This window comes from Drosophila melanogaster, chromosome 2L (assembly GCF_000001215.4).
Source record: "Drosophila melanogaster chromosome 2L".
Taxonomy (NCBI): domain Eukaryota; kingdom Metazoa; phylum Arthropoda; class Insecta; order Diptera; family Drosophilidae; genus Drosophila; species Drosophila melanogaster.
Window position 1 is genome coordinate 5685899 of NT_033779.5, and position 27899 is coordinate 5713797.

The 27899-nt window shown below is 40.7% G+C and overlaps 1 protein-coding gene and 2 long non-coding RNA genes across 7 annotated transcripts; 2 read left to right on the forward strand and 1 right to left on the reverse strand.

Moving 5' to 3' along the window:
- Positions 1-4630: 4630 nt before the first annotated feature.
- Positions 4631-5872, forward strand: lncRNA:CR44819 (long non-coding RNA:CR44819). The gene is made up of 2 exons (NR_124097.1): positions 4631-4799; positions 4888-5872. It is a non-coding gene; the product is annotated as a long non-coding RNA:CR44819 (long non-coding RNA).
- lncRNA:CR44820 (long non-coding RNA:CR44820) lies at positions 4632-5523 on the reverse strand. 2 transcript variants are annotated; one of them, NR_124098.1, is made up of 1 exon: positions 4632-5523. It is a non-coding gene; the product is annotated as a long non-coding RNA:CR44820 (long non-coding RNA). The 2 variants fall into 2 exon arrangements; NR_124099.1 differs by having other exon boundaries at positions 4883-5523.
- Positions 5873-20475: 14603 nt separating the features above from the next.
- On the forward strand, positions 20476-27893 carry CG7236 (uncharacterized protein). Of its 4 annotated transcripts, none has more exons than NM_001298706.1 (4): positions 20476-20921; positions 26340-26526; positions 26584-27456; positions 27518-27750. In NM_001298706.1, the coding sequence occupies exons 1-4, from the start codon at positions 20854-20856 to the stop codon at positions 27653-27655; spliced, it is 1266 nt and encodes a 421-aa protein (NP_001285635.1). In that variant the 5' UTR covers positions 20476-20853; the 3' UTR covers positions 27656-27750. The 4 variants fall into 4 exon arrangements, with proteins under 4 accessions (NP_001285635.1, NP_608950.3, NP_001285634.1 ...); NM_135106.4 differs by lacking the exon at positions 20476-20921 and adding an exon at positions 22493-22669 and having other exon boundaries at positions 27518-27893; NM_001298705.1 differs by lacking the exon at positions 20476-20921 and adding an exon at positions 24052-24240.
- The last annotated feature ends 6 nt before the right edge of the window (positions 27894-27899 follow it).

The following is a 27899-nucleotide window of genomic DNA, read 5'->3' on the forward strand; positions in this document are numbered from 1 at the left end:
GTATTAAACAATATAGCAAAATAAATAAAATAATAGTTTCCTTTGAATGTGTGTTATTTTATTGTATTAAAACTTAGAAGTATATTCCGAATTGTCTCTTATACTATAGAGTATGATGTGCGTGAAAGTGTTTTAGATAATCACGGAAAAGTCTTTGAAAGGCTTTTAGGTGTCGAACTGCAATCAATACAAGCCAACATGACATAAGTGAGCGAGAACGAATGTGGGAAAAATGATTAAAGCACCTGTCAAGTTGATTGACAGAAAACAAAGGCATTCAAAGTCGATCGAATGGCGTATAGTAGCATAAATTACAAAATAAATAACATAAATTTTAGTTAGTTTCGCCGTCGTCGTTGCCTGGCACAACCAATACCACGACTACCAAAAATATGCAGTGTTAGCTCGTCAAGGTGTCGTCCTGACAGCCCAGAAATTACAATAAACTGACATTCAACCCCTCATAAATTTGGATATCTGTTGTATCTGGAGTTAAAAAAATGAGCTTTACTCAATATCATACAACGATTTTATTTTGCCCATTACCCAGTAGCTAAGTTTAAGCATACACTATTAATAACTAATCATATTCCATAGTTTATCCTTTGTGTACGCTGCTAAAACAATGAGCACATATATGTACATATTTATGTACATGTTTGCCTTAAGGATCAGTACCCCTCCTCCTTTCCCGTTTTGAAGTTGACATAAACAATTTAAATCCAATGAAAACATGTTGCTTAGTAAATTTATTTTATAAACGACTCTGTCAACAGGATGATGAACATGATTTTCAAATATTTGTATTTGACTTATATCTGTGAGCGTCTACATGCGTGTGATTGTGAGAATGTATGGCTGATTTTTGATACTGTTTGTTGGAGGGATGCGTGTGCAAATAGTTTGCTCTAGCAAATTTAATTCAATTAGGATGTTTTTCAACTTTGAATTGATATGAGAAGCATTCAATGATAATAAAACACTCACCTGAATACAATTGACTTTCATATGGAAAAAATACCCAATATTAAACCACAAATTTACGAATTAAAATTTATTTCTTATTTTGAGCTTATCTAACAACTAACGTGATTTATTTAGATAACAACACGCCTGCATTACTATATTACACATAAGTTATAAATATATTTGATGTCATTATTAATTATTTTGATATAAGCGAAGCCCTAATTAATTGGTTTAAGAATGGCGCAAATGGCGAGCAGATTATGTTCAATAAGCAAAGTTGTAATATTTACCGCTGGCAGCTCTGTTAAAATGAAGTCATACTGCAAGTGCCACCCGACAATCCATGCCACCAACTGTTGCCACGTGCCGCAAACAATTAATGTATCGAGCCCAAACAACGTGTAATTTACGCATATTAATTGAACGCTGCATGCTTTGCGGCTCTGTTGGTAATTCCATGATGATAAATAAACATGAAAAATGAAAAATGGAAAACTGTTTGTGTAACACCAGCAGCACACGAGAGGAATCCCCCCCCCCCCTCCACCACATCAGCCACTCCGATCGGAAATATATTTATTTCATTTTACCATATTTAATTAGTTGCTACCAGAAGAGAAATTGACCGACCGAACGCGTTGACACAGTCGATTATGTTAATAAAGTCAAGATGGGGAAATGAGCGGACTGGTTGGTAAATGCGACTTGACAAGGCCACAACTGCACTTGCATTTAATTGTTCATTGATGTTTATCGCGGCGTGTAAATTTGCAAGCTCGTTGGCTGATTGCCCCACCTCCCCTCGTACCCATTGCCTTTGAGTCCGCAACCCTCTTTCATCTTTCAACTGTCAAGCGGCTTTGAGCCATCGATATGAATGGCTATAACCACCCAACCACCCAACTTTCGTGTGTATGCGTCTCATTGGTTTAAGTGCATTTATTTAATTGCCGAGCATTTGCGCGCAGTTTAATTTGCGTTAATGGGACATGACATTTTAATTGGATTAATTGCGTTTATTAAGTGCAGCGACTCTCACAGCCGGTGAAAGTGACGAGCTGATTAAGTTCTCCCCCCCCGCTCAGTCGGTCAGTTCCAATCATTGACCATAAGTTCGATATAGATAGAGCTGTTCAGCTAAATTAGTAAAGGTGTTTATGGCCAAAAATTTTATATTCCACAAAATAACTATATTTATATGAAAATACCTTTTTATGTAGCTCTTTTTTCACTCACTTATCAATTAATATGATATTTTCATTTGGGTATGCACAAAAAATTGATGGTATCTAAAAATGGAATACAAACAAATTGAGCTTGTGAACCCAAAATGTTATTTAAATAAACATTAATATTAAATGAGAACTTTTTCACATACTATTCTCTACGTGTGCTTTTAAACTGCGAAAATCCTTTTAATCATATCTACTTGTACTACGGAATCCATTGCGTTAACACAGCGAGCCTTTCTTGGTCAAAAACACGGGTAGAACTTGTACATTTTATTCCCCTCGCTGGACCCAATCCAAACAAATGTTCCAGCCACTCGTTCCCTGTCTTTTGTTTAGTTCATAAAATATAAATAAGCATAAATCACGCTCACGCAGGCAAACAGGAACATGATTAACAAGGTCATTTAACCGCACTTGTTTTTACGCACGCCCCGATATCCATGGCCCTTGGCAAAAGGCGGCTTGTACACATAGGCCAAAAACATTTGGCCAACCAAAGGCTTGGCCACAGGGCACAAAACGGTTTTCCACGCAGAAAACTCGATTAGTGGGTTAAACGCTGGCACGCCCAACAAAATCGACCGCCCAATAATATGGAAAAGGGGCGATAACCGAATGCGTATTCCTTGATATATATCACTCTGGGGAGACATTTGATAATAACTTGCGGCCAATGTGGCCTATAATCAGCATAAGTTAGCCAACTTTTAGTTGCTTGTTGTTTGCACTAGCAGTTAGCAGATGTGTACAGCAATTGATCTATGTGAATGTGGAGTCTATGGGGCCATGCCGTCGGCCATGGAAAAGCCATCTATCTGGGAAAGCGCAGACAGGCAGCATATATTTTTCGGCTGACACAGCAAACATTAATCATTTGTATTGGTCCGGATTTGCTTATGTTTTTTCATGGCTGTGGCAAACAAGTCAATTCCTGAATTTTTATTGAGATGAAGTCGGCATTCGAGAGGCTTTCTCCTGTATTTGGTTAAAACGACTTTGTGCTGATGCCATTTCAAGGTAAATAACATTTCCTGAAATACCCCAACACTATTTCGTTGTACGCACTTTGTTTAAAGAAGCTCTTCTCAGTATCATTTAAATACAAGTTACACATACTTACAACTTGTGGCATATCTTAAAAATTGCTTTAAGGATTTGTATCTGCACATTATTGAGACTTCTCATCCTTTCTCATCATCCGAATTTAGCAATGGCAGTATCTTTCACTTAAAGATGCATTGACAAGTTAGCCTGGCATCCACATTTTCTATCTTAAAGCCGCATCAAACAGCCAGGACATAAGCATTCTGTTAAGCGAGGAGCAAAGATTGCTTGTTTCCCGCTGGGAAAGTGGCGGGGTAAATAAAAAATTATGTTGCATGCCACATGGCGTCGAATGTCTTGGCATATGCAGCAAATAATTTAATTTGCAAAACAACGGGTAACATCAGCGAGGTAGCAACGAATGCTGAATGAACTTTTATATATAATACAATTATATAATGTATTTATGCTAATTTTTCGTTATTCATTCGTTTTTTTTTTGCTGCAACAAATGTCCTTGATATATTCATAAAATTGAGATGCCTAAAATCTGATATATAACTTACAATTTGATATTTTTGAGCTGATCAGATTCAAATTCAATATTTAAATCGTTGTGATAGCTGATAATGCCCAACATTTCTTCCCAAAAACAGATCTCACTTCATGAGCCGCGCTTTTACCTGATTTGTATCTGGCTGCCTCGAAATCCGATTAGAGCGCCTCTGACAAGCCCCATCCTTGGGCCTAAAAGTTAATATATCAAGAAATATATAAAATTTATAAAGCACACTGTGTGTCGGCATAAAAGTGTGATGCAACTTTATTACGACGATGCCTACGAGCAGCCAATGGAAAAGTGGAAAATGTAAAACTCCTACAAGCCCGTAAAATTGCGCGTGTGTGTGTATATGTGCTGGCTGCTGTTAGCTGAGCAAATAAACAGCGTTTTGCCATTTTTCATTTTCCATTGCTGGCACCACACACTAAGGTAAATAGGAAAGTGAAAGCAGTTAAAACAAACAAAATCAACCACGGGATAAGCGCCTGCAAATCCAAGTGTGCGAATCTGTGTGTTTGGACTAGCCATCTATGTGTGAGTGTTGCTGCGGATGCGAATGTGTAGGTGTGTGGGTGTGGATGTGCATCCATGTGTGGCAGGTCGACGGCGGCTTGATGCACTTGTTGCAGTCGGAGAAGGAGGGGGGGGGGGGGGCACAAAACGCTGGGCGTTGGGAAAAATGTTTCCAGCAAATAAAATCCGGTGGGCAGGAGAGGCTGAGCGGGGCGGACGAAGGATACACTCTGTTGCCTATCTCTCGAGCCCTCCATGCAGCCAGCAAATAAATTAACAAATTAAAAGCGTAACAAATTGGCCATGGGCTTGGGGCAGGCGGGGAGTTGCAGTTGCAGACTGCCGGAGCCGCCCCAAGTTGATTTTAATTAAATTAGAGAGAACGCAACACATGTCAACGATATGGACAAGTGCAGCACGGAAAGGGTTAGGTCGCCATGCAGCTCCGGGGCATTTAGCTTGACGAACTCCTCTCCTAGGTGGTTTATGTCATTATAAACTAACTCAAACAATTAGCAAACAATAAGAAAATTTAAAAAAAAAATGATGATTTAAATCAATTAAAAGACACCATTTAAAAGACTCGCACTTCAACGAACTTTCTGTTGAGGAACCCAATCGGTTGGATGGATGACAAGTGCAGTACAAATGTGACTTCAGTTGACTCTAGCTGCGGCTCATCAGCACCTCGTCGATGCCATCTGGTGCCTCTCCAGCCGACTGGATGCAATCCATTCCGTCAACGCCACGGGTATCTGCATCTGAGTGTGTATCTGCGGGCCAGGCGACACGGCCTTTAAATTGGAGTCGCCGAAAATGGACAGCAGCAACAATCAACGATGTCCGGCCATCGAGTGGCGCCTGGAAATTGCAATGTTTGTGCCGAGGATCTCCAACTCATCCGCTGCTGCGGGCCCCTGGCTTCTCCATGCCCTGACATCCTGGCTGACTAGCTGGCTGACTGACTGCCGGACTGCCTGCATTCGTCCTGGCTGTCCGGCTGCTTGGGTATCCGCGTCCACATCCGGCTGATGTGCAAATCAAATAACAAATGATTGTCTCTGCCAAACTGGGCGACTCGACTCGTGACTGTGATTAAGGCCAGGCGGGTGGAAGTGAGCCCCTGCTCTGGAGCTCCGGTGCTGTGGACTCCATGGACCTGTCCATCTGCCAAATGAATATTCCACATTTTCCCATTCCTTCCGCACCCGCATATTTTTCTATGCGCAATCACAACAGATTGTGTGTTGGCTTTTGTCGAGTTAAATTGAATCAAGCTTAACTGGCATATAGTTTTTGTGGAATAGAAATGGAAAGAAAACTTGATTTTCGTACGTTTTCCCAGACTGACGGCAGGTGTGATAAGATAAGCTGAATATTCTTTTGTAATTATTTTGTTTAAGCCCCGGAAACCTCGATATGGATAAATTTTTAAAAAAATAAACGTTCAGAGAATCTGCTCAGTCGAGCTCATAAAACCCTCATCAAGCAAAGAGCTAAGTCGCAAAAATATAACAAAAGCACCAACATCACCAGAGATAAAAAATGCAATAAAACGGTGTCTGGGTGTCTACAATAACTCACTTGCTACCCTTAAAATAATAAAAGGATTTCAAATGACTATGCAAAATAGAATTTTATAGAAAAATAAAATGCAGTAACCATTGGCAGCTTTAATTTAAGGGCTTTAATCAGCTTTCTTTTGGCTTTTATGCTTAATCTTTAAACTTCCAATTTGAAACTTATCCGTACTTTCTCTTTTGCAACTTTCTATTTGTATACTTTTACAATCTATGCATTTTTTTTTTTTTTTTTTTGAAAAATCGTCCTGCATTAGATTTCCATTCTCTTTCACTTTCCTTTGCGCTGTGCCCTCAAAATCTTTACTCAGTTTCGCCGAGCAAAACTTTTGTTTTATTTTAATTTCTGTGTAGCCCGGAACCAAAAATCGCAAGTAAATGTCTCTTACAAGTTGAATGTAAGCTGAAAAGTTTTCTAATTAAAATTAAATAAAAAGTTTGCCTCCAGTGAAGTTTTGATTATTATTTGGATTTGTTTTTTATACACCTACTTATTTACTCCATTCTCTCACATTTCCATAGTCCCTCACTTAATTCTGTCCTGGAGGTCATGCATCGAATGGGGTAAGGAATAGCGAATAGCGAATAGCGATGATGAGTTCAAACTTCCTTCAAGCGAAAGTTCCCCTCAAAACTTTCGAAAGTTGGTTGACGTCGAGCCATGAAGGTCAAGAGGTGGTTAGCAATATTTCGAAAGTTTAAAACTGCATTGCAAAGTAGAGAACTGGCGAAAGTTGAAAGAGCCGTTTAGGAAATCGCCAAAAGCCGAAGTGGTTCTCATTATCACGAATGCAAATTGCTCAAATGGAGACATTATTAAACATTATTCAAAAATACAATGAATTGTGAACCAAATCCACCTATTTTTTAAAACATAAAACTGCTTTAGCAACGATAATTTGCTTATAATTTAATTAAAATATGACATTTCATCTCATTAATTTGTTTACTTCCGTTCGAGCTTAAGTCACTTTTCCCAGCCCGCCCATGATTTTCCTTGATTTTATTCCGCCTTCCCCGTTAGGGGCCATGGATAAATTTCCATTTTCCAGAGTCAAAGAGGGACTTTTGCGCCTACAATTTACATAATTTATTAACGAGACTTTGAGCGCCTACTTCCGCTCAGCCAACTGAGTCCGACAAGACGGCGTGAGAGTTCTCATGCATAATTAAACACGTAATTAACCATTATTATCAGCGTCTGATTTCAGTTAGATACTCCTGAGCCCTTGTCCGACCTGAAATGAGTTTGGCAAGAAGAACTCTATGGGAAAAGTTTTTCCCCGCACTTCTCGGGCAATCAGACAAGCCGCACGCATTTTGATTTGTGCGAGTATCCAGACCGTAACTCTGACCGAGAAATTACAGTTGCTAATGAACATTAATTAATTAGGGACTCCTGAGTGCCCGGGGGAACGTGTTTTCCGGAAGCTGAGCCCGAAGTAAAGGCTCCTGGTCAATTATGCCAGCTCAACGGACATCCCCAGGCTCTTCTCTCGCACTGTCCCTAAAGTCCAGACGAGTAAGGTCCATTTCTAATTGCTTTGGATTGGCTCAGTGATAGACGAATGCATTTGAAAATTATTTCGAGAGCTATCAAAATAATTAAGGTGTAGCATTATCATGCAGTAATTACCGTTTAAATATTATGCATTCGGTATTTACTATTTCCGTCCCACATAATACCCTCAATTTAATCGTTTTTCGCCGGTAAATGCCAATTTGATTACTTAATTATTGGCGTTGTGCCAATGTTTGCCCACCCATTAGTTATTATTAAAGGCGGATATAAGTGGCTATTTATGTGGTCGACACAGGCTGATATTGAATCTTTTTTAATAAAATACACTTGGTAGCTTTAAAAATCATCATATGCACATGAAGAATGTTACTTTCCTTAAGTTCAAACATTTAATAACTTCTTGTAATTTCTCAGTCTCCTTATTTGTTTTAAATTTAGCCTTTTTTTGTTGCTTACATTCCGTCATGTTTATTAATTTGCTACTATTTCTGCGCATTTTTCACAGCTTCTGTTTTCAGCACCTTGGGGGATTCCCCATGGCGCACATCAAAGCAAATGCCAAAGCGTTGCCAACATCGCAGGGTTCCCATTTCCGCAGGTCCGTTTTCCCCATTTCGACCACGTCCTTAAGCCAACTGGCTCATAATTTTCACAATTAGCAGACGACAAGCTGGCTTGGAATTTACAATGCCGTAAACGACAGAAGCAGCATAAAAATTCTAATTTAAAGCAATTTATGCGAGACTATGCAAATCTGTGGGACGTGTTGCATTGGCTAACTGGTGATTATGACAGCATAGGGTTATTTCTTTCGGAATGCTGACACAAAAAAAAAACCGAAACTATATTTAAGTCTCCTAAAAAACATAACATTCATAACATATACATTAAAAGATACATTGCAAAATATATCAAAATATTTAGGTAGATATACTTTGGTGTCAGAGAAAAATGAAAGAATTTAAAGACTGAGCGCTTCACCCGCGATAGCGGTAACATTTGGATATGGGCTCATAAATTCCATGCAATTTATAATTTCACACCTACAACAGCGGCCATAACGAGACGCTAGAAAAAAATGGAATAGGCCAACTATTTGCCAATGTGCATGGGTCGGCTTGTCAGGAGCAGGAATGACAAATGCTTGTTAGACAGGCAGACCGGGAAAGCCTGTAGTGGAGCCTCCGACAGGACTTCCTTCCAGCTGATAGTTTTGGTCTGTGTGTGTGTGTGTGAGGGGGGGGGGGGGTGTCCTAATGAAAAACGGCCGTTACAAGCAGCTTTGCATGTTTGCTCAGTGTTAATCATAAATGGCCAAAAGGTAGTTGGGGCCAGGAGCAACGAAAATGCCTAATAGCTTAGCCGAAATTATTACAGCCGAAAGCCAGCTGGAATTTCTTTCGACACATCCTGGCCAAATTTATGCCTGCATCCCCACATAGATGTTATTAAAAAGAACTTGACTCCAACTGGGATGCAGTGGAGCGAACACTGGAATTTCGCGGCGTGGCCAATTTAAAATCACCGAGATCCCGATATTTTTTTTAACTCTCGCACAACGCAACGGAAATAAATTGCGGCAGCTATTTAGGCGTTCAAACGGCAGCTAGGCTAATGGCTTGTGAGCGGTTGATTTATGGCCTAGATGATGACAAAGCGGCATGCAAGCAAAGAGTGTGTAACGAAAAAGAATTTCATTAAATTTCCCCAGGTTGTGCAACCACTAACGATGGCTTACAAGTGAGTGACACTTAGTTTAACTCATATTGAAGCAAAGTGCCCCCCTCAGCGATTTAATGCAGAGAAGGCTGTCTGCTCAGCGGCACAAAGGAAAGTCAAGTACGCTTCCCAACGAGATACTCCCAAATTAATATCATTTCACGAAACAATGTTACTTTAATCGATTGTTTTTAACTAGCCAAGTGTCGGGCCAAATCAAATTGAATTCGTTAACGCTGTGGCCAGCAGTAAAGTGATATTTTGGGTTAATTTGTGGCTGAAGGCAGGCGAGTGCAAACACAACAGTCGCAGTCTACTTTTTGGCACTTAATCAAATTGTACGCCATGCTCTTTGCTTTGGCTGCCTTCTCTTACGTTTTATAATACCATTAGTTGGGCCGAGTCTTAGTTTCACTTGGCGTCATTTTTCATTCCGTTTTCCTCTCGGTTTCCCATTGCGGAAAGCGGAAGACGCTCTGAAGATAAGCGCTTGGTTTCCTTGTGGCCACGTTTGCGGCATAGAAAAAAAATGCCCAAGGAGGCTGCAATGGACGCTCATCGTGTTTTCTTAGAATCGGAAAACGATTTAATTGCCAAATGGATGGCAAAGAAATTAGAGTTGAAAAAGAATATATACCTTTGAACGTTGTATACAACTAATGATACAAATCGAATACACACAATAGTGCATACAATTGAAAATTATGTGATATTTCAAGTATGTCAAATTTGTTGTAGTAAGTCGACCAAACACATAAACGCAATTTCTATTAGCGATCTAACACAATTACTATGATTTTGACACCAAAATGGCAAATGAAATCAACCCAAATTATTTCTCGTTTTGAGTTCAACTGAATTTTCAGGTATAAATTGTGTTCGATATTGAAATGCGTAAATGGACACAAAAATGATTCGACATCCATAGCTACATAATAATTTTGGTTGCCTTGTTACAGTTCATAACTAATAATTTATTATTTTATGCATGACTGGCAAAATAAACAGAAATTTTTACTCTGCCAGTCGCCTTTGTTATCTCCACCGTTGCCGTTTTTGGGGGGAGCAGAAGTTCGGTGGAAAAGTTTGCAAGAGTAAAGGCAAGAAACTGAGCAGAAAAGTTAATATTAAGAAAAGGCGACGCATTTGGACTTAATATTTTTCCTCCTTTTGCTTTCGCCCTTCCACACGCGGCCCTTTTGACGCCAAACGCGTAGACAGCTTTTCCACTTTTCCACGTTGCCTCCTTAGCTTTGTCCGGAAAATCTTGTTAGGGGTACTTTCTGCTTTATTTGCATGATGCCCCCACTTCTCAAATCGTTTATCTCTTAAGTATAGTTTGTTGTGTAAATTTTCAAAGCTACTTGCCTCGCATATAAAGAAGACAATTCCGACGAGGACAAAAGTATGCCAAACAATTAGTTGTCGGCTGCAATTTAAATGTCTTTGTTCACAATTCAATACGGGAAATGCTCATGTTTGCTCGAAATTATGCCGCCAGCAAACAAGACGATGTTTTGATACTAAAACCAATCTTTAAATATTTTATATTGAACAAGTTGCCGCTGACTGTGGCAGGAACTTTCTAATTGGCTAAGCAAATACAGTCAGCTTACCAACTCGACCGTGTTTGTTTGATGTCCACGGGCAAATAGGCATTTGCAATTGCCGTTCGTTTCCTCAGAAAAACAAAAAAAAACAACGTGTAACAAACAAGGGAATTTTCGAATATTTTTCAACATGACAACCGAGGCCCGTTTAACTCGAGACAGATGATGAGGACTAATGAGAAATGCAAATGATGAAATAATGGAAAAAGAATATTCAGCTGCCAGAAAGCCCAAGGGTGAGGAAAAACATTAAGATAAAAAGTACAAAGTTGAGGATATTCTGCATCGTAAACAAAGTGCAGCTCAAGGATATGTGAGATCTCTCTCTCTCTCTGTTAAAACTTCTCCGCTCTCTCTGTGTGAAGATTTAATTATTCATCCGCCCTGTCTGCCCGCAAAGTGCAGTCAAGACAGAAGGAAAAGCTGCGGCGGCGACAAGGACGAGAACCAGAACGACGAGCGGCAGAGGGAAAAGTTTTCCACCGACGACCTGGCATGAGGCAAAGTTGTTGTAAACAAAACATGGGGGCGTGACCGAGGTAGGCTTCAAGTGAAATGCATAAAACTTGGATAAAGTAAAATTGGAAAGTGCAGGCGCAACGAATATGAAATTTCAAGTTGTAATCAAATTAACTTTTGTTTCGGCAGCAAGAAGTGTCAACAGATAATTGAAAATCCGCAATTTCTTTGATTGCAACTTCGGTTTAAGTTTCAAATAAATCATTTGGGGCATAGTTTTCAGATTACTATTAATGCTGTCTCTTGGTTATAATTGGTTGTTTCCTCTACAGCCATTTGAAACTTATAAATGCTCGGGCCCATTTGTACTATCAGCTATAAGCACGTTTGTCAACCAGGGCGTTTCCTGCCCCCAGTTGTCTACTTGGCGCGAATACACTCGTATGTATGTATACCGCACCCCAACACGCTCCACTCGTTGCTGCATTTTTATGTCCTTCACACATCATTCAGCAACAAATTGCTGCAGGCGAGGAATGCTCACATTGCTGAAGCTGCTTCAAATCTATTTGGGAGACAAAAAATAAAAAATACGAAAAGCGAAAGGGAATGGGAATGGGGTGTGAGGAGGTGTGGAATGTCAACAGCAAGCAAAAAGTGTCTCGAGACCATGGATTCGTGACCAGGCTGCGTGTCCATTGGAGTCAGCACGTGCCACCAGTTTTATTATCATGAGCTGCAAGCCCTGGCAACTTTTTATTATCCTTTTGCTGCTTTGGCTGCATGGGAACTTTAACACTTTCTGCCCACGACTCGAACGAGGACAACCCACTTCAGCTGAACTTGTGCCGTAAATATGACCTAATGGAGTTTAAAGTAGCTCCTCGGACGTCGAACCTACCGACTCTTTCGGATTTAACGATCTGACCCACGGCAAGTTCTTCATCTACATTATCGTAAAAATCAGCTTCCAATATCCTGGCCTCAATTGAGGTCTCCTGGGAGAGGCGGGAGGACCATAAACAGCAACTGCTCGAAGCTGAAATTGTAACATGTTGAATGCATGTGCAGCAATTCAATTTTAGCCAATTTAATGTGGGAGTGCAGGTGATCAAATTTTAGCTGAAAATTGATAATCGTGGCCTGCATTCTAAGAATATTCACTCTATAACGAATTGGTAAAGTATCTCGACCTGATACGCTACTTCAAATCCTATTTTTAAGAAGCCACAACATACTAGTCTAAGTCATAAATTTATTCGTATAATGGAAACGAACTTGTATATATTTATTTTGCACTGCATTGGCACGAGTATAAGCAGGAATAAATTGCACAACAAAATTCAATTACTAAATGCAAATCCAAGTCGCTTTCGCACCCTTCATATCTGTGTCAAAAAGGCAGAGCCAAAAGGCTTTTGCCATTTATTCAGCATTTTTTTTTCTTCTTTGTATCGAACCAAGAGTTGGGCAAGACATATTATTTATTTGTTTATATATGTGCATCTTAAAATTATTGAAAAGAGTTCAAGAGACTCTTACACGAGAAGAGAGTGTGTGAAAACTTGGCACTGTTGAGCGGAAATCTGTTCTTTGGCATGCTTTTCTTTTCTTTGCTTTCTGCGAACAGGAAAAACACAATTGAGCGCTCTGCGAGTTGGCAGCGAATGCACACACATCGTTATATTTTCATATAATAAATAATTTTAATTCTTACTTTAATTGCTCTTCCCTGTCCGTTATAGTATATATATTCCTCGACACAAATCAATTTAAATGGATTTTTCTCTTTTGCTCACAAAATCCCACAAACTGCAGCATTTCAGCGAAACACAAAAAATTCTTGCACAGATTCCGTACATACTTAGCTTAACAAAAATGCACGTACAAGTGAAAAAATGCAATCGATACCAAAATATGCAAAAATGATAGACAAAACCAAAAAATTTTATAAAAAATGCATTAAATTAATTTGATCTGATTTCACCTTAGTGTTTTTTCCTTTTTATTTTAAGTTATTTCTTGTTGTTCATTCGTATAAAATTGCATTTAATAAAATATACTGATTTATTAGTATTATAAATTGAGTATTATATAAAACTCAGTCCGCGATGACATAGGAGGTGGTAAACAGAGCTGCGGGCCTTAAGTCAAGAATATATATATATAGACTTTATCTGGATCACTAGCCAAGTCGATCTTTGAGCTGCGGGCGTTGCTAAAACAGAAATGAAGGGAAAAAAAGATGAATTGGCAGCAGTGTTGTTTGTTGACCGCAAATAAACAACACCCACAACAAAACTAACAGCGAACAACGAGCAGCAAACACCAGCGCTGTTTAAAAAACTTTACCCAGCCAGTTAAATAGCCGAGCAGAAAAAATAAATACATAAATGAAGGAAAGTTTTGTTTGCAGCTGAGTTTTTCCGACAGCCACTGGCCCCAATGCGCATTTCAATTGCTTTCGAACTTCCCCCAGCCACCACTTCACTCCCTGTAAAACTTTAAGTTAATTAAGTGCTAAATTAACTAAATTGCACTTACGGCTAAACTGCCGTACCGCAAATTGTGCGCCTGTCCGACCCGGCGTATGCGCAATGCATTGGTCATATATTAAGTATTCGCTGTGGCGGACAAGCTGAGGAAAAACACGAGTCCTGCAAAAACCATTTAATATCATTAAGACGAATGAATTTCCGCCCTGTTAACACCTCAGGAGTCAACAAAGCGTTACGATGAACGACAATTGCGATAATTACTCGCTTGACCAATTCCGAGCCCAAATGAGCAGCCATAACAACAGGCTAAGGTCTCAGATCTCGGGTCTCAGTCCAAACACCCACCAGACAGAGAGCCCCTTCCCAAAAAGTTGTTTGCATTATTAGCTTGTCGAGATTGTGCTCCCTGTTCTCGGAAAAGCCGCTTTACACTGCCGTCTTGTGTAAGAGGGGGGTAGATTATCCTCTTCCGGCCGTGACTTAGTGTGTGCCACTAATTATTACATAATGATTATGTTTCATTAGCTGTTTGGGGCGCCAAAATGGGAAAACTTTCGGCTTGTATTTTTCATGGCGCTTTTCTTAGCTGGCAGTCAGTGCATAAATGAGGAGAAAACTTTAAGCAAAGATTTTATGCGCCGCGGGACAATGATGAAAGTAATCGTTAGCCAAGCGCAATAACCACAGACCTACATGCTCTTTGCACTTGGATTTTTAATAAAAAATCCTCGACTGTTTGATGAAACTCCGCAACACGACGAACCTAGCAATTGTGTAAAAAAAATCGTAGAAGAACGGAAACCGAAAGCTAAAATAAAGAAAATATGCAATGAAGATGATGCAAATTCGAAACTTGTGCTCCTTACACTTTGAAAAAAATGAGAATTGACTTTTCACAGAATTTTCATTAAGTGAATCGCATATTGCTGCTGATCCACTGAATTCCTAATATATTTTCCAATCATTGAATTAGGTTTTATATGTATGTGTTGCAAGTCGTTTCCACTTCTCATCCTGCGCTTTTTGCACTGCAGTCCCGAATGGCAAGTCATGGTGCACTTCATGAGCAATTTTCGCCGTGCATTGAACTGAAAATAAAATGTCGAGCTGCTCATAAATGTCACCCGAGCCACACTAACTCACACACACACACGCACACACACTGGCATCTGCAGTAGAAAGCCTGACAAAATGGCGGACAAAAACAGGTGTCACATTGTTGTCGCTGACTGTTGCGCCGTTTCCTTGTTCTGGTTTTTATGCCACTTTAACGTTTCCTAATGTACGTGGCGCATTACGCGGCCACAAAAATAACAATAAGCCGGAAACTACTGCTGCTGGAAGACAAAACTTTTGGGGGGCAGAGCAAAAACTGGGGCCGCAGTTATGACGGCATTGTGGCCACCATTACCAAGCACTCGCATCACACACGAGATCTTAACTAAGTCCTGGCTGCTTTTTTATGACTCGCGAGTGGATGGTGAAATTATTGAGCTGTTTGGAGATGACTAAGCACCCGCCCACAGAAGTGGAAGTGGAAGTGGAAGTGGAAACTTTTCGACGTGCACGAGCTGATACGAAAATTTTGAAGGAAAGCTCGTAAAGTGTGCCACAAAATGTGAATGGTAAAAACTTCATCCTGCTCAAGGCACTCAATTAAACCAATAAATAAAACCCTTCGAAAAGCAGTTTCGGCATTCCACGAATGTCAACAAGTGGCAGCAGCAGCAGCAGAAGCAGCAGCAGTAGCAGCAGCCCGTCCAACAATTGAGCCAGTGTGTCTAACAGAATCCAATTTCAGGCACAAGCGCCTAAAACGATGTTACACTCCTTCCCATGCAAATGCCTGCGTAATGCAATTCAAGTCAAATTTAATCAATGCGCTGCATAAGCGCTCCACCGAGTAGCTTCAACCCACACTTCACCATCCTTGCCTTCTCCCTAGAAACTTTCGCCATGCTCCCAAAACTATCGAATTTCAGGGCAGGACGGATCGAGCGGATCCCGATGGATGGGGAGGCAGTCGATGGAGTCAAAAGTTATGCTCGACTGCCTGCTGCAGCCAATGGGTGAGGCTTCATTGTACTTGCAGCAGTAATCAAAAGTCGTTTGGGCCGCAGTACGGGGCTGGAAACTAAAACCCGAAGCGTAGTTTAGGCTTGCCTCTGCTGGCTGTTCAAACTTTCAGGCAAATATGTGCTATGGCAAATTTTTTGATTCGTTTTACCATACAATGTAATTTGTAGATTGAACGGCAACGGTGCAGCAATTTAAACAGAAGAATTGTTTCAAGTGGCTCGCATGCCACTTGATCGAGAACCTAAATATCTTTCAATTAAAATGCAAAGTTATGGGCATGAGTAAATATAAAATTTTAACAAGGCTATAGTTATTCGTTTAATATATCTTAAACACAGTTACCACATCTATATGTATATGTATACATGCATAAGCCAATCATATTCACACCTATACATCAACAGTTTTGAGGGTTTTGGCAAGTTTAACATGGTTTGGGGCACATAAACCAAAACGTCATAACAAGCATGTGAGAGCCATCTATACACGATGGCAATTAAAGCCAAATGCCATCAACGATGACGGGTCGTCCTTATGGGTCCGAGATCCATCCATCTCACAGTGGAATTTGGATCATGGAAAAAAAGCATCTTCCTTCAATTCAGGTTGTTTAATAAAAATTAAACCTTGTGGCAGTAAAAAATACACTGAGTAATTACTATACAAGTAATTTATTTCACATTAAATTAATTTTACTTTTCGCACATTCATGAAAATAAGACCACTGTGCAAAGGCACCGCCTTTAGAGATGCTTCAACTATTTCAGAATTTTTCAGGAAAGCTAGCTTAATTGGAAACTTACATATTTAAAAATAATTGGAGTTTTGGGAGTCTTTTCTAAACAATGATTATGTATGTAAAACCACGGCTTACATTACATCTCAGATTCAAACAATAATTCAATTAAATGAAATAGATATATACGGAATGATGGCGAAACACTGTGAACTACACAAGGTACTCATCTCTGATTCAGAAGGTTGGTTCTGGAGCGCTTTGCTGCACTGGGCGGTGTTGTGCACCGAATTGGTATGCACATTGACCACAGACATTTGCATAGGCACCGGGCCCAAAACAGCAGTCAACTAGCGCTTATGTTTTGATTGCCATGTAATTTCCGCCCATAAACATGAGGGCTGAAACGGAGTAGGCGTGTCTGACAATAGTGGAAGCCATGGGCTTATATTCAGTTACTGGCATCGGTTCAAGTGCAAAGTGCGTATAATGAAGCCTGCTTACTGCTTAAACAGTTTACTTCCATTGAGCTAGGTAAATTAGACGATGGGTGTTTAGAAGAGAGGTTGATGACAATAATTTTACGGAAAACTCATTCCTAGAAACTGATTAAATGTTAAAATAATTTTAAAAAAAAGTTGAAACCTTGATTCTGATCTTTTAAGAAGATCTATTAGGAACTTTCATAAATATTACTTATACGCCAAGTTGGCCACAGGTTTTCCTAAAAAAAAGTTAAGCTCTGAACTTTAAAAGCTCGTAATGCCACCAACAAAGCTCTTTTTAACGAAGTATTCCCAAACTTCTTACCAATTGGTAAGCTTAAATTAAGTGAGAGCTTCGGACAAGTGTGTACCCGTTGGAAAAATCTGATTTTTCAGTTTCTGACTGACTTCACTTGCGAAGAAGTCAGAAAGTGGTTAGCGTGGCTGCTGAAGTAAAAACACCAATATATAGAATATTTACAACGCTATCAATGCCATTATCAGCAACATAACTTTACACAAGCCAACACACTTAAACGAAAAGTTATTAACATAAATTCTTGTACAAACACCGTGGAGGCGAGACCGAGCTGCAACTCGGTCCCAAACTCCTGCCCAGGTGGTGGGAAAACTTTGCCACCGCAAAAGTCAAAAGTGCTGGGCAAGAATACCAACCAATTCCCCAGTACCCAGCACCTTAACCCCCATCGTCATCATCATCATTGAAAAAGTCGAGCATTTCTTTCCAGCCATTTAAACTTTGCCACGTTTGCCTGCGATCGTCTCGAGGCGAGTGGAGAAAGCGCAACTTGAGTATTTAGAAATTTATTTAAAAGTTGTACTAGGGGAGACTCCCTTCCCACTCATTCCCACTCCACCCACTTTTCTGCTACTTTTTCAGCAGTTTTCCTTTCACTGCGCCCAGTTACGCGCATAAATTTTGTTATGGAACTTTTTCACAAGGTTGTTGTGGCCGTAATGTGTGAAAGGGGGGTGTGCGGAAGATGCCAGTGAAAGTTTTTTCCCAGGCATCCATTTTGCTTCATTTTAATTTTTTCGCTTACTATAAATATGTGTGCTATCTGACCACAATTATGTAGCCACCAGTTAAACCCCCAAGGGAAGTTCAGAAATGGCGGCTTTACAAAAAATTAAAAGCAGCTGGCTAAAGATATTAGCTTATATGAAAACTTAAAAAAAGTATACTAATATAAGAGCAATTACTTGATTTAAGGATAATGTACTGAATTACTAATGATATATTACTGAGATATATTAATATATCTTATTGTACAATTATTAGACACATTAAACACTTCCTAAAATAATAAAATATATCTGCGAAGTGTGCGGTTTGGCATCTTTCAGCTAGTTTGCGATTTACCCCGTCTACAAATTGCGGTAAGGATATCAACTTGCAAAAATCCAAAACTGCAGATCTTCTTAAGCTTGGTATTGCCACAGCAATTCCCCAGATATGGCAAACTTTCCTTTTTTCCACGGCTTCGTGCATATTACAATGTCACTCCTAATGCAAACGGAATGCGGCCTGGGAACCTGGTCCGCTGCACTTTCCTTTTCACATTATCTGGGCGGACCATAATTTTGCGTTAAGTCGCCGCTGGTGAAAATTCTGCTGCGTAAGACCGGGAAATGAGGGCCCAAAGGCGCTGGCACTCATAACTTGGTCCAATTCACAAAATTTGCGCACGCAAAAAGCTTGTAAACAAACACAATAAATTCGAGGCTTGGCGCTGCACACAAAACAGGTGTTAATCCTGCTCTGCTAAAGCTTTTCCTTTCTGCTCCATTCCTTTCGTTTCGGCTTTCTTCTCCGTTTTCCAGATCCAGCCGTGCACCTAGTTATCCAAATTTCGCAACAACTTAAAGCTGACGGCAGAATGCTGGGGGATTCCCAGCCACCGTCAACAAAAAAGAGGGATAATCATAAAAAATTTGCTGCACATGGAAAACAATTGCACTCATTTGTAACACACGAGAGGAAGAGAGAGAAGTGAGTGAGCGAGCCAGCAATTTGCATTTGTTGTTGCTTTCAAGTTGCCTTTTTCAGTTGTCCTGGGCAACTAAATTCTTAGAGCTTTAGGAGTAGTTATCCGACTGTGGGATACCCTTTAGGAAATGATATATCAATATAGATATTGACTATTTATTAAAACTATAATAATAAAAATTTTCATCTTCTATTTACCAAGTAATCTATTTTTAATCTCATCCTTCACGATTCTGTTCTTTATAAAGAAAGTTAGCAGGAAATACAGGATATCAAACGAGAGAGAAGTCGATTGAAGTGGCACGGCTTCAGTTGCTGTACTCCAAACAAACGGTATTACTACCCACACACACACACACATGAGGACTTGCAGTTGGTCTACCTCCATGTCCTGGTTGCCATTTGGCTCTAATGCCGTTATTTAGTTTTAGCATACGAGCAGCTTTTAAAGGTTATCTCATTTCGGCCATTCTTTTGTCTTTTTGTTGTGCGTTGCCACTGAAAAAAACAATAAAATCGCAACAAAAAAATGAAAACAAATCCCCACAAAAAATGAAAATAAAACAACGGCCGCAGTGGAAGAGAAAAGCTTAAAATGCAAAGCGCATTCAACGCTAGAATATAAATGTATGTGTGAGCACACGTGTGCAAATGCAACGGTACATTTCTGTGTGTTAGTTCTCTGGCATATGCTGGCCGGCATTTGTTATTTGTTTGTGTGTATGGCCGCTCCTTCGTTATGTGTGTGTATTGGTTGGCGGTGAAGTTTAACGGTTTCCCTTTTGCCGTTACTGTGGCAACCGGAAAATGCTCGAGGCGTTGCCAGCCTTAAAAGTGGCTAGTTAAAAGCTTTCGCGACTCTGAAAGATGTGCTGCCTATTCTAGATTTCTAGAAAGCTTTCGTCAAGCCGATTAAAAATATCCTTTAAAAATAAATTATTCACAAATAATTGTCTAATGACTGTAGGTTTTCTTATTTTTTCATATCTTTTAAAATATCATATTTAATAAACAAATTTAGCAACAAGTACACCTTCTGTTACTTTTAAAAGTTTTAAAAGAGCCATAGAGTTTTCTGTTCACTAAAAATAGGTAAATGCCTACTTTTTGATATTATAACTTATTTGTAGTAAGTCAATCGAAGGTCACTCCCTGGTCACGCAAACCTATTCAATCAACGATCGGTGATTAAATGCTTTGAACATTATGTAGATATAAATACCTAGAATAGCAACAGAAACTGCTATCTAATCTTTTCGTAATTGCTTCAAAAGCGATGTCCATTCAAATCCATAACTACTCACACACACCAAGCTAAAATTCCGCTCGGAAAAGCTGAACTAGAAATATTTGAAATCAAAGCGTGAACTAAGCTCAAATTTGCTGTTTGTTTTTAGTGACAACAGATTGACAATGCAAACATAAACAACGGCATGCGCTATAACAACACTATTAATAACCAAATACAAGGCGAGCAACCCTGATTCGGATCCCCATCCCGTTGCCCACCGGGCTTTCTTGCCCCAAAGCGTTGCCAATGTCAACCGTCACGAACACCCCAACAAGCCCACCCCCTGGAAACTCCATTCCATTGTCTTCGGCGTTTTCAATGCCGGCGCACATAAAAATTCCGGCTACGTTTACGGCGTGGACTACGCTTATAAACAAAGTTTGTTAATATTTCTTCGCCAACGGACGCGAAACTCGCCTCGCATCTCGCGCGTGAAAATCCATTTAGTTAAATGCTCGCAGGATGCGGAAATCACTTTCGAGATTCCAGAAATAGTACGGCATTTTAAAATCAATTTTCCAAACAGTTATTAAATGCTTGTCTATGGACAAATGGTTCGGAGAGAAACGTCTCTGGCTGTTTGGTAACCACCTTCCACTTTTGCCCAGAAGGTAAGTCGAACTTGGCATTGCATTGCATTGAATGGTAACAAAAAGTGCTATCCAAACATTTTTTCATTGTTTTGGCCTAAACTTGAACTTCAAGATTGGCGCGCAGATAGAGTGTTGCCCCTGATATTGTTTTGCTTAACGTCGGGCCTTGTGAATAACCAACCCTACAGTAAATAGTAATCATCGTATGAAAACATTGTGTGTCTCTAACTAACATTTAGATACCTTCTTTGAACGCCTTTGAAACTGACAGTTAAAAGCTACTCAACTTACACAAGATCTAACCAAGAAGCCACAGGACCAAAAAGGACAAAAACTCCAATCAAATTGAATTTCAATCAATGCGAGTATATGTGCACGGAAAAAAAGATGCAGAAGAACAAAAGCGAAAAGAGATGAAATCAAGTACAGAGACATCAAATTGCATTGAAATGCGTTCGGAGCTTGGATTTGTCTCCAACATCAACCCACTTACCATCCGAATTCTGACAGGCCAGACAAGCAGCTCTGAAGGAATATTGCATACTTATGGGAACGGATGATGTAGCGGTTTTTAATGCTTTTGATCCAAGCAGACGAAAACCCTATTTTCGGCAAATGTCAACGACACTTGCGTTTTGCTCGAAAGGAACAGAGGGAAATGTTTTTTTGCTGGAATACATATCTGACTGAAATAGAATAAGATATTGCCCATCAGACTGTAAGCAAATGATTGATACATAACACTTGTACTCGCACACTTGTTCATGAGAAGGTTTTTACAAGTCACATACTTTTCTTTGGTAATTATTGATAAGTTGTTTCAGGAGATGGATAGTTATATAATACAAGACAAGTTCATGATCATGACCCAGGACCCAAGGAGCGCAATTCATGCTGTTCTGGTAGCAATAACAATTTGATGTGTTTCATACATTTCCTAAGTTTATTTATGTGAAATTAGTAAGGGTTTTTTAAACTTTAATCAAGTTTATTCACATTGAATTGCCATGATCCCAAGATCTAAACGTTCATTGTGCTCAAAAAATGTTATAATGGGACTGCTTTGCTTATATCAGCACTTTTGGTGAATGGACTTTTCAACAGCCGCGAATTAGAATCGCGTTTTCGGTTTGCCAGCAGGATACTTACATTTGTTTGGCGCTTTCATGGCATTTGACAGTCGCTCTCATTCCCACAGTGGATGCCAAAACTCACAGGTGCCCGCCTCACCTTACATAATTGAATCCCCGCAAGCCGTTTTTTTCCCTCCAGCTTGCACCACTGATTTCGTGTGCCTCGCTGTGGCATGTGGCAAACTCTGCCTCATTCGCCTGCCGTCGCAACTCTCACTTCTCGCATTATGCGCCTGACTCATTTGCATGTTCCTTTGGCTTCCCCCGGCCGCATTTTTTCTGACCCAAAAAAATCTTAAACAATATGGAAAAGCATTGCCGGCACGAGACACGTCAGAAACAGAGCCGGTTTTTTGCACCTGTTTGAGAAGGAATGTCGCTCCATGCATAAAGTATTCATGATGTCCGTTGCATTTGAAATCATGTATCGATAAAATAAATAGACGAGAGACCGTCGAAGTGCAACTTAGTTATCCTGAGACCCTGCAGCCGTACGAACGCCTGGCGACGTGCAATGTTTCACAGCTCATCGTTCTACTTGCCGCAATCGTTACAGAACTCCTTCCTCTACCGCCTCATTCAGAAGATCCAGGTGTGCAATGAGCCGGACTTAGTTGAGACCAGGCAGTACAGGTGGGTCGATTAGCGCCGTTCGTGGCCCTAATTAGCTTTACCAACTTTTTGCGGAATGAAAGTGAAATGCAGTGCTAAAACGGGCAGAAAGGATAAACTTTTCCCAATGACATTTGAGTCGCTGCTGGTGGAGGTGGTGTTGCAACGGCCTTGGCCTTTCATTTCACACGCATATGCCTGCTTCGTCCTCCAAGCGCTTCAGCTCTGCTATCCCCGTAAGTAGGCAACGCTTTTTGCACAGACCTCGCACAAAGTTTGGGACACTCGGTGCGTGTGTGAGCATTTGGCATTAATGGCTTGTTATTTATTGCATTTTACGCTTGTTTTCCCAAAGGCCACGTCAACACAACCCTTACCAACAACCCGCAATATTTATATGGCCAAAAGGTTCAGGGACTTTACAAGGCGATGTTAGAGGTTTTGCTAAAAAACTTTACTTACTTGACATATTATTGCTATTTTAGCAAGTACAGACACTTGAAATAAACCCACAAGGCAGTACGAATATTAAACATCTAAAAATGTGTGGTTTCTCTAAAAATAAAGACCATTCAGTCTGACTTCAGTAAGCTAAACTCGTATAAGTAAATTTCAATTTTAAGTATCTATTTTAAAGGCCAGCTAAATGTTCCTTTTTCTTAAATAGAAGTGCTTTAATTCTCCTCTCATTCTTATATAATACCCATTACTAAATAAACTTTAGCGCTGCTATATCACACAAATACCGGGGGTCAGTATCAGAATGGTAAATAAACGAAGAGCCATTAAGCTGGGAAGCATTGACCCCAACATTGAGTGCAAACATCATGACAACGACATGAACAAATAATTGCTATGCGCAAACAACTACATAGAACAATAAATACAAAAATATAATTAAAAGCCACAAGAGCCTAGAATAAAGGTAAAATCAAAGTGGGAAAGGTTAAAGTGCTTTCGCGGAAAACAAAAGCTGTCAAATGTATAAGGCAAGCAGATGGTGTTTAAGTTGGAACGGGGTCGACGGGAGTTCTCAGTAATTATGCAAATCAGAAATCAGTGGGGTGCTGTCACTATACTTTCATACACTTCTTAAAGGTAAATTTCAAGGAAATTAGTTACCTAATACACCACACCGGTCAAAGAATTCGTTTTATATACATATACCTTACATATTGCTTATACAGTATGCGTGATTATGGTTCCTAATTTATGTTCGACGCTCACCTTCGTGTTTTTCCACTGCACTTAAATGCATTATTAATGAAACACGCAAGACCAAAACAAACAAAAACATAGGAATCAAAGTCGCCATTGGCCAACGCGGCGTATGTGCGATGTCCGCTGATGCAACCGAGCTGCTACCAACTCCGTCGCTCTCCAAACTCGTTTCTAGCCAAAAGCACCTCAGTCGATTGCCGGCTCTTAACGTCTTCACATCGTGTAGTTCTGCCAAAAAGTTATAGGGCTCTTTGTTTGGCCCAAGTGAAGGAAACACGGAAACAAACCAAATATAGACAAAAGGTGAACTGGAAAAAATTCGATACTGCAATGAAAATGTTTGAGATTTCTAAATTGTTTTCCCTACGAAGGTATGAGCAAAAAAAAAAAAATAAACAAAATTAAAAAAAAAAATTAACATTTATTATTAACATCATAACTTATCTTATTTGCCTGTGAACTGTGAAAGTTTTAAAGTTTGGACAGCTTCGAAAAGCAAACACAATAAGTGACCCCTGGCAAGCAAATTAGCTGCACAGCAATACTTAAGTTATTCAGCCAGGAAAAGCCATCCCTAATACTGTTATAATTGCACAGCGATTCAAACATTAATTAGTAATAAGGACCCCAAATAGAATCCACCCCCGAAGCGCCCACGTAGCGCGTAGTTACGACAAACTTATTGCACTGCTGCACCAGTTTAGCTATATGGAATCCTCCAGCAATCTGTGTCAAAGAACCCGGTTCATAAGCGACTCCCCTGCCTTCTCCTTAGACAGACGACTCCAGCAGGTAACCTCAAAATGTGTAGTGGGAAAGGAGCTGGGAAAGCTGGGAAAGAAGCACACCTTGAATGTCTTCCGGTAGTCGCTAGAAAAAACAACAAAGGGGAGAAACTTCTTGAACAACTTTGGGGGCAACTGCGCATGGATTTGGTTTTGTTGTGGTTTTTTGCTTTGTTAACTTTGGTCGCATTGCTATGACATTGGCCAGTGGGGTGGAGTCGACCTGGTCGACATGGGGCACAGGTCGGCTCTAGCGTTTCCCCCATTCGGTGCTCAGTTGTCAGACAAAACATACGTCCGCTCAAGCGGTCTACCCATTCAAATATTTATTGATCGACAGGCTTGGCGGAATATTCGGCGCATGGTGTGTATCGTAGACTTCCCCCAAAAGACTTTAATCAAATACATATATATATATATATATATGTCCTATTCATTCACAATTCAATTACTAACTCTAGTGGCAAATACGTCAGATATTAGCCAGATGGGTGCCTAGGTAAGTCATCTGCTTGCTACGTTTTCGGTGTCCTGTGTTGCTTTCATTTATTTGTGCCACCAACCAGCACCACCATCATAAGCACACAAATATTTAATTGCATGCCATGTTTATGACCCACACACATGTTAGCAAAAGATGCAGAAAGGCCCAAGCAGGGTTCAGTTACCCCGTTTAAGGTTTTGTGGCTGGCATTGAACTGTCAACCCGTGAAGTCCTCGACCAGACCGGTAATGCCAATTTCAAAGGAGCACGCTCTCGAACACCTGGGGCTACAAAATCGATTTAGTTTTCGTGTTCACGCTAGAAAGTTAATTACCCTCGGTTTCTAATCTAATACTAATGGTACAATTCTGAATGAACAGAATAAGTTATTTTAATCTTATTTTCACTTAAACTGTGTAAAAATGTTAGAATTCATTAGTCCATACACTCAAATCAATGACAATTCCACATAGGGTTATGTTTACTTGGGTCAAAAAAATCGATTTAGTTCTCGTGCTTATAAATGGCAGAGTAGTAATGATTAGGTTGTGTATCTAATGGCAATTGAATGTTTACAATATCGATTTATTTGATTAGCTATAATAGCTGCATTTAGATTGGAAAAAGTTAGCAGGAAGAAGTTTATATTGATGTACTTCGGCACATTTTAATTTATTATTATTACATTTTATTTAACAGTTCCTTTGGCCCACCAAAATTAACGTTTAAACCAAATAACTCATTCTAAAAGTTCTCTCATTTGTTGTTTGTTTCATTCCATCGAAATCGACTAACCAAATCATACCGAATTCGTGAAACCAAACCTCCAAAATGTTCTGGACATCCCCAAAAAAAAACCAAACCTATTCAATATAATAACTTGTACATATATGCATACACATCAAATCGTAAGACAGCCCTTGAAATAATACCAGATCGAATATCAAATCACTTCATACTCGCTCGCATATCCTAGAATGCAAGTTCGCCCCTGTGAGTCCACATGTGTTCGTGTCTGAGGTATCAAACAGAAAAATTCTTGAACATTTTGTGTGCCCAATGCAAAGCAATGCGACGTGCAAACATCAAACGTGGTCAATGTTTGAGCTTAAGGTAAAATCCACTCCAAACTCAAACTGAACGTTAGCCGCAATCGGGGTGGGAATTCCGGAATAACTCATACCTGTTAACTTCCTTGCAGACCACAAGGTAGCAGCAAAATGGATCGCTATGAGAAGCTCAGTCGGCTGGGCGAGGGCTCCTACGGTGTGGTCTACAAGTGCCGGGATCGGGAAACGGGTGCTCTGGTGGCGGTCAAGAGGTTTGTGGAGTCCGAGGATGATCCAGCGATTCGTAAAATTGCACTGCGAGAAATTAGGCTACTGAAGGTAAGCCTTAATAACTTAAATCACTTGAATCACTTAATCACTCGAAATTTCCTGCAGAACCTGAAGCATCCGAACCTTGTCTCCCTGCTAGAAGTGTTCCGACGGAAGCGACGCCTCCATCTGGTCTTCGAGTTCTGCGAGCTGACCGTGCTGCACGAACTGGAGCGGCATCCACAGGGCTGCCCGGAGCACCTGACCAAACAGATCTGCTACCAGACCCTGCTGGGCGTGGCCTACTGCCACAAGCAGGGCTGCCTACACCGCGACATCAAGCCGGAGAACATTCTGCTGACGGCCCAGGGTCAGGTGAAGCTGTGTGACTTCGGCTTCGCCCGGATGCTCAGTCCGGGCGAGAATTACACGGACTACGTGGCCACCAGATGGTACCGGGCGCCGGAGCTGCTGGTGGGCGACACTCAGTACGGCACTCCGGTGGACGTCTGGGCCATCGGTTGCCTCTTCGCCGAGCTGGTCCGGGGCGAGGCCCTCTGGCCAGGACGTAGCGATGTGGATCAGCTCTATCTGATCCGCAAGACGCTCGGCGACCTGCTGCCGCGCCACATCCAGATCTTTGGACAGAACGAGTACTTTAAGGGCATCACGCTGCCAGTGCCGCCGACGCTGGAGCCGCTGGAGGACAAGATGCCGGCCAAGTCGCAGCAGAATCCCCTGACCATTGACTTTCTCAAGAAGTGCCTGGACAAGGATCCGACCAAGCGCTGGTCCTGCGAGAAGCTCACAAAGCACTCCTACTTCGATGACTACATCGCTAAGCAGCGCGAACTGGAGCACGTCAACAGCCTGGAGGCGGCCAATCTCCGCCAGCAGCAGCTCGCCTCCCAGCAGTTCATGCTGGCCACGGCGGCCCAGCAGCTCCAGACGGGTCCTGCTCAGGCGGCGGCCATCGCGGCGGCCCGGGATAAATCAAAGGTGCGTACGGCAGTCCTCTCAGAGGATAATTCAATCTATTAGTATATCCTTTCGATTACAGACTTCAAACACATCACTACCGCTGCTGCCTAGCACGCAGCATCATCATCACCCGCATCAAGATTACGTGAAGCTGCAGCCCCTGAACAAGAATGCAAACCTGCTACATCGCACCGAGCATCATCTGCCCACAATTTGAGTTTGAGCAGAGAATTTGTAACGAAGTAATGTCCTTGAGCGAGAATTGAGCCCGAAATTTAACTTATTTACTGCTGGGAATAAATGTGTAAAAGTAATCCATTAATATATCACTGGGTGGAACGTTCGTAAACACTTGGCAACTCATCCCTTCGGGCCGAACTGAATTAGTAACTAAGTCTAAAGTGCAATTTTCAGCTGTCATCAAATAAAATGTGCTACATAATGTTTTATTCCATAAATTT

Coding starts and splice junctions, on each gene's coding strand:
- CG7236 (NM_135106.4), top strand. CDS start 22,551: ATGTTTCACAGCTCATCGTTCTACTTGCCGCAATCGTTACAGAACTCC. Junction 26,527..26,583: donor GAGAAATTAGGCTACTGAAG/GTAAGCCTTAAT, acceptor AATTTCCTGCAG/AACCTGAAGCATCCGAACCT. Junction 27,457..27,517: donor CGGCCCGGGATAAATCAAAG/GTGCGTACGGCA, acceptor TTTCGATTACAG/ACTTCAAACACATCACTACC.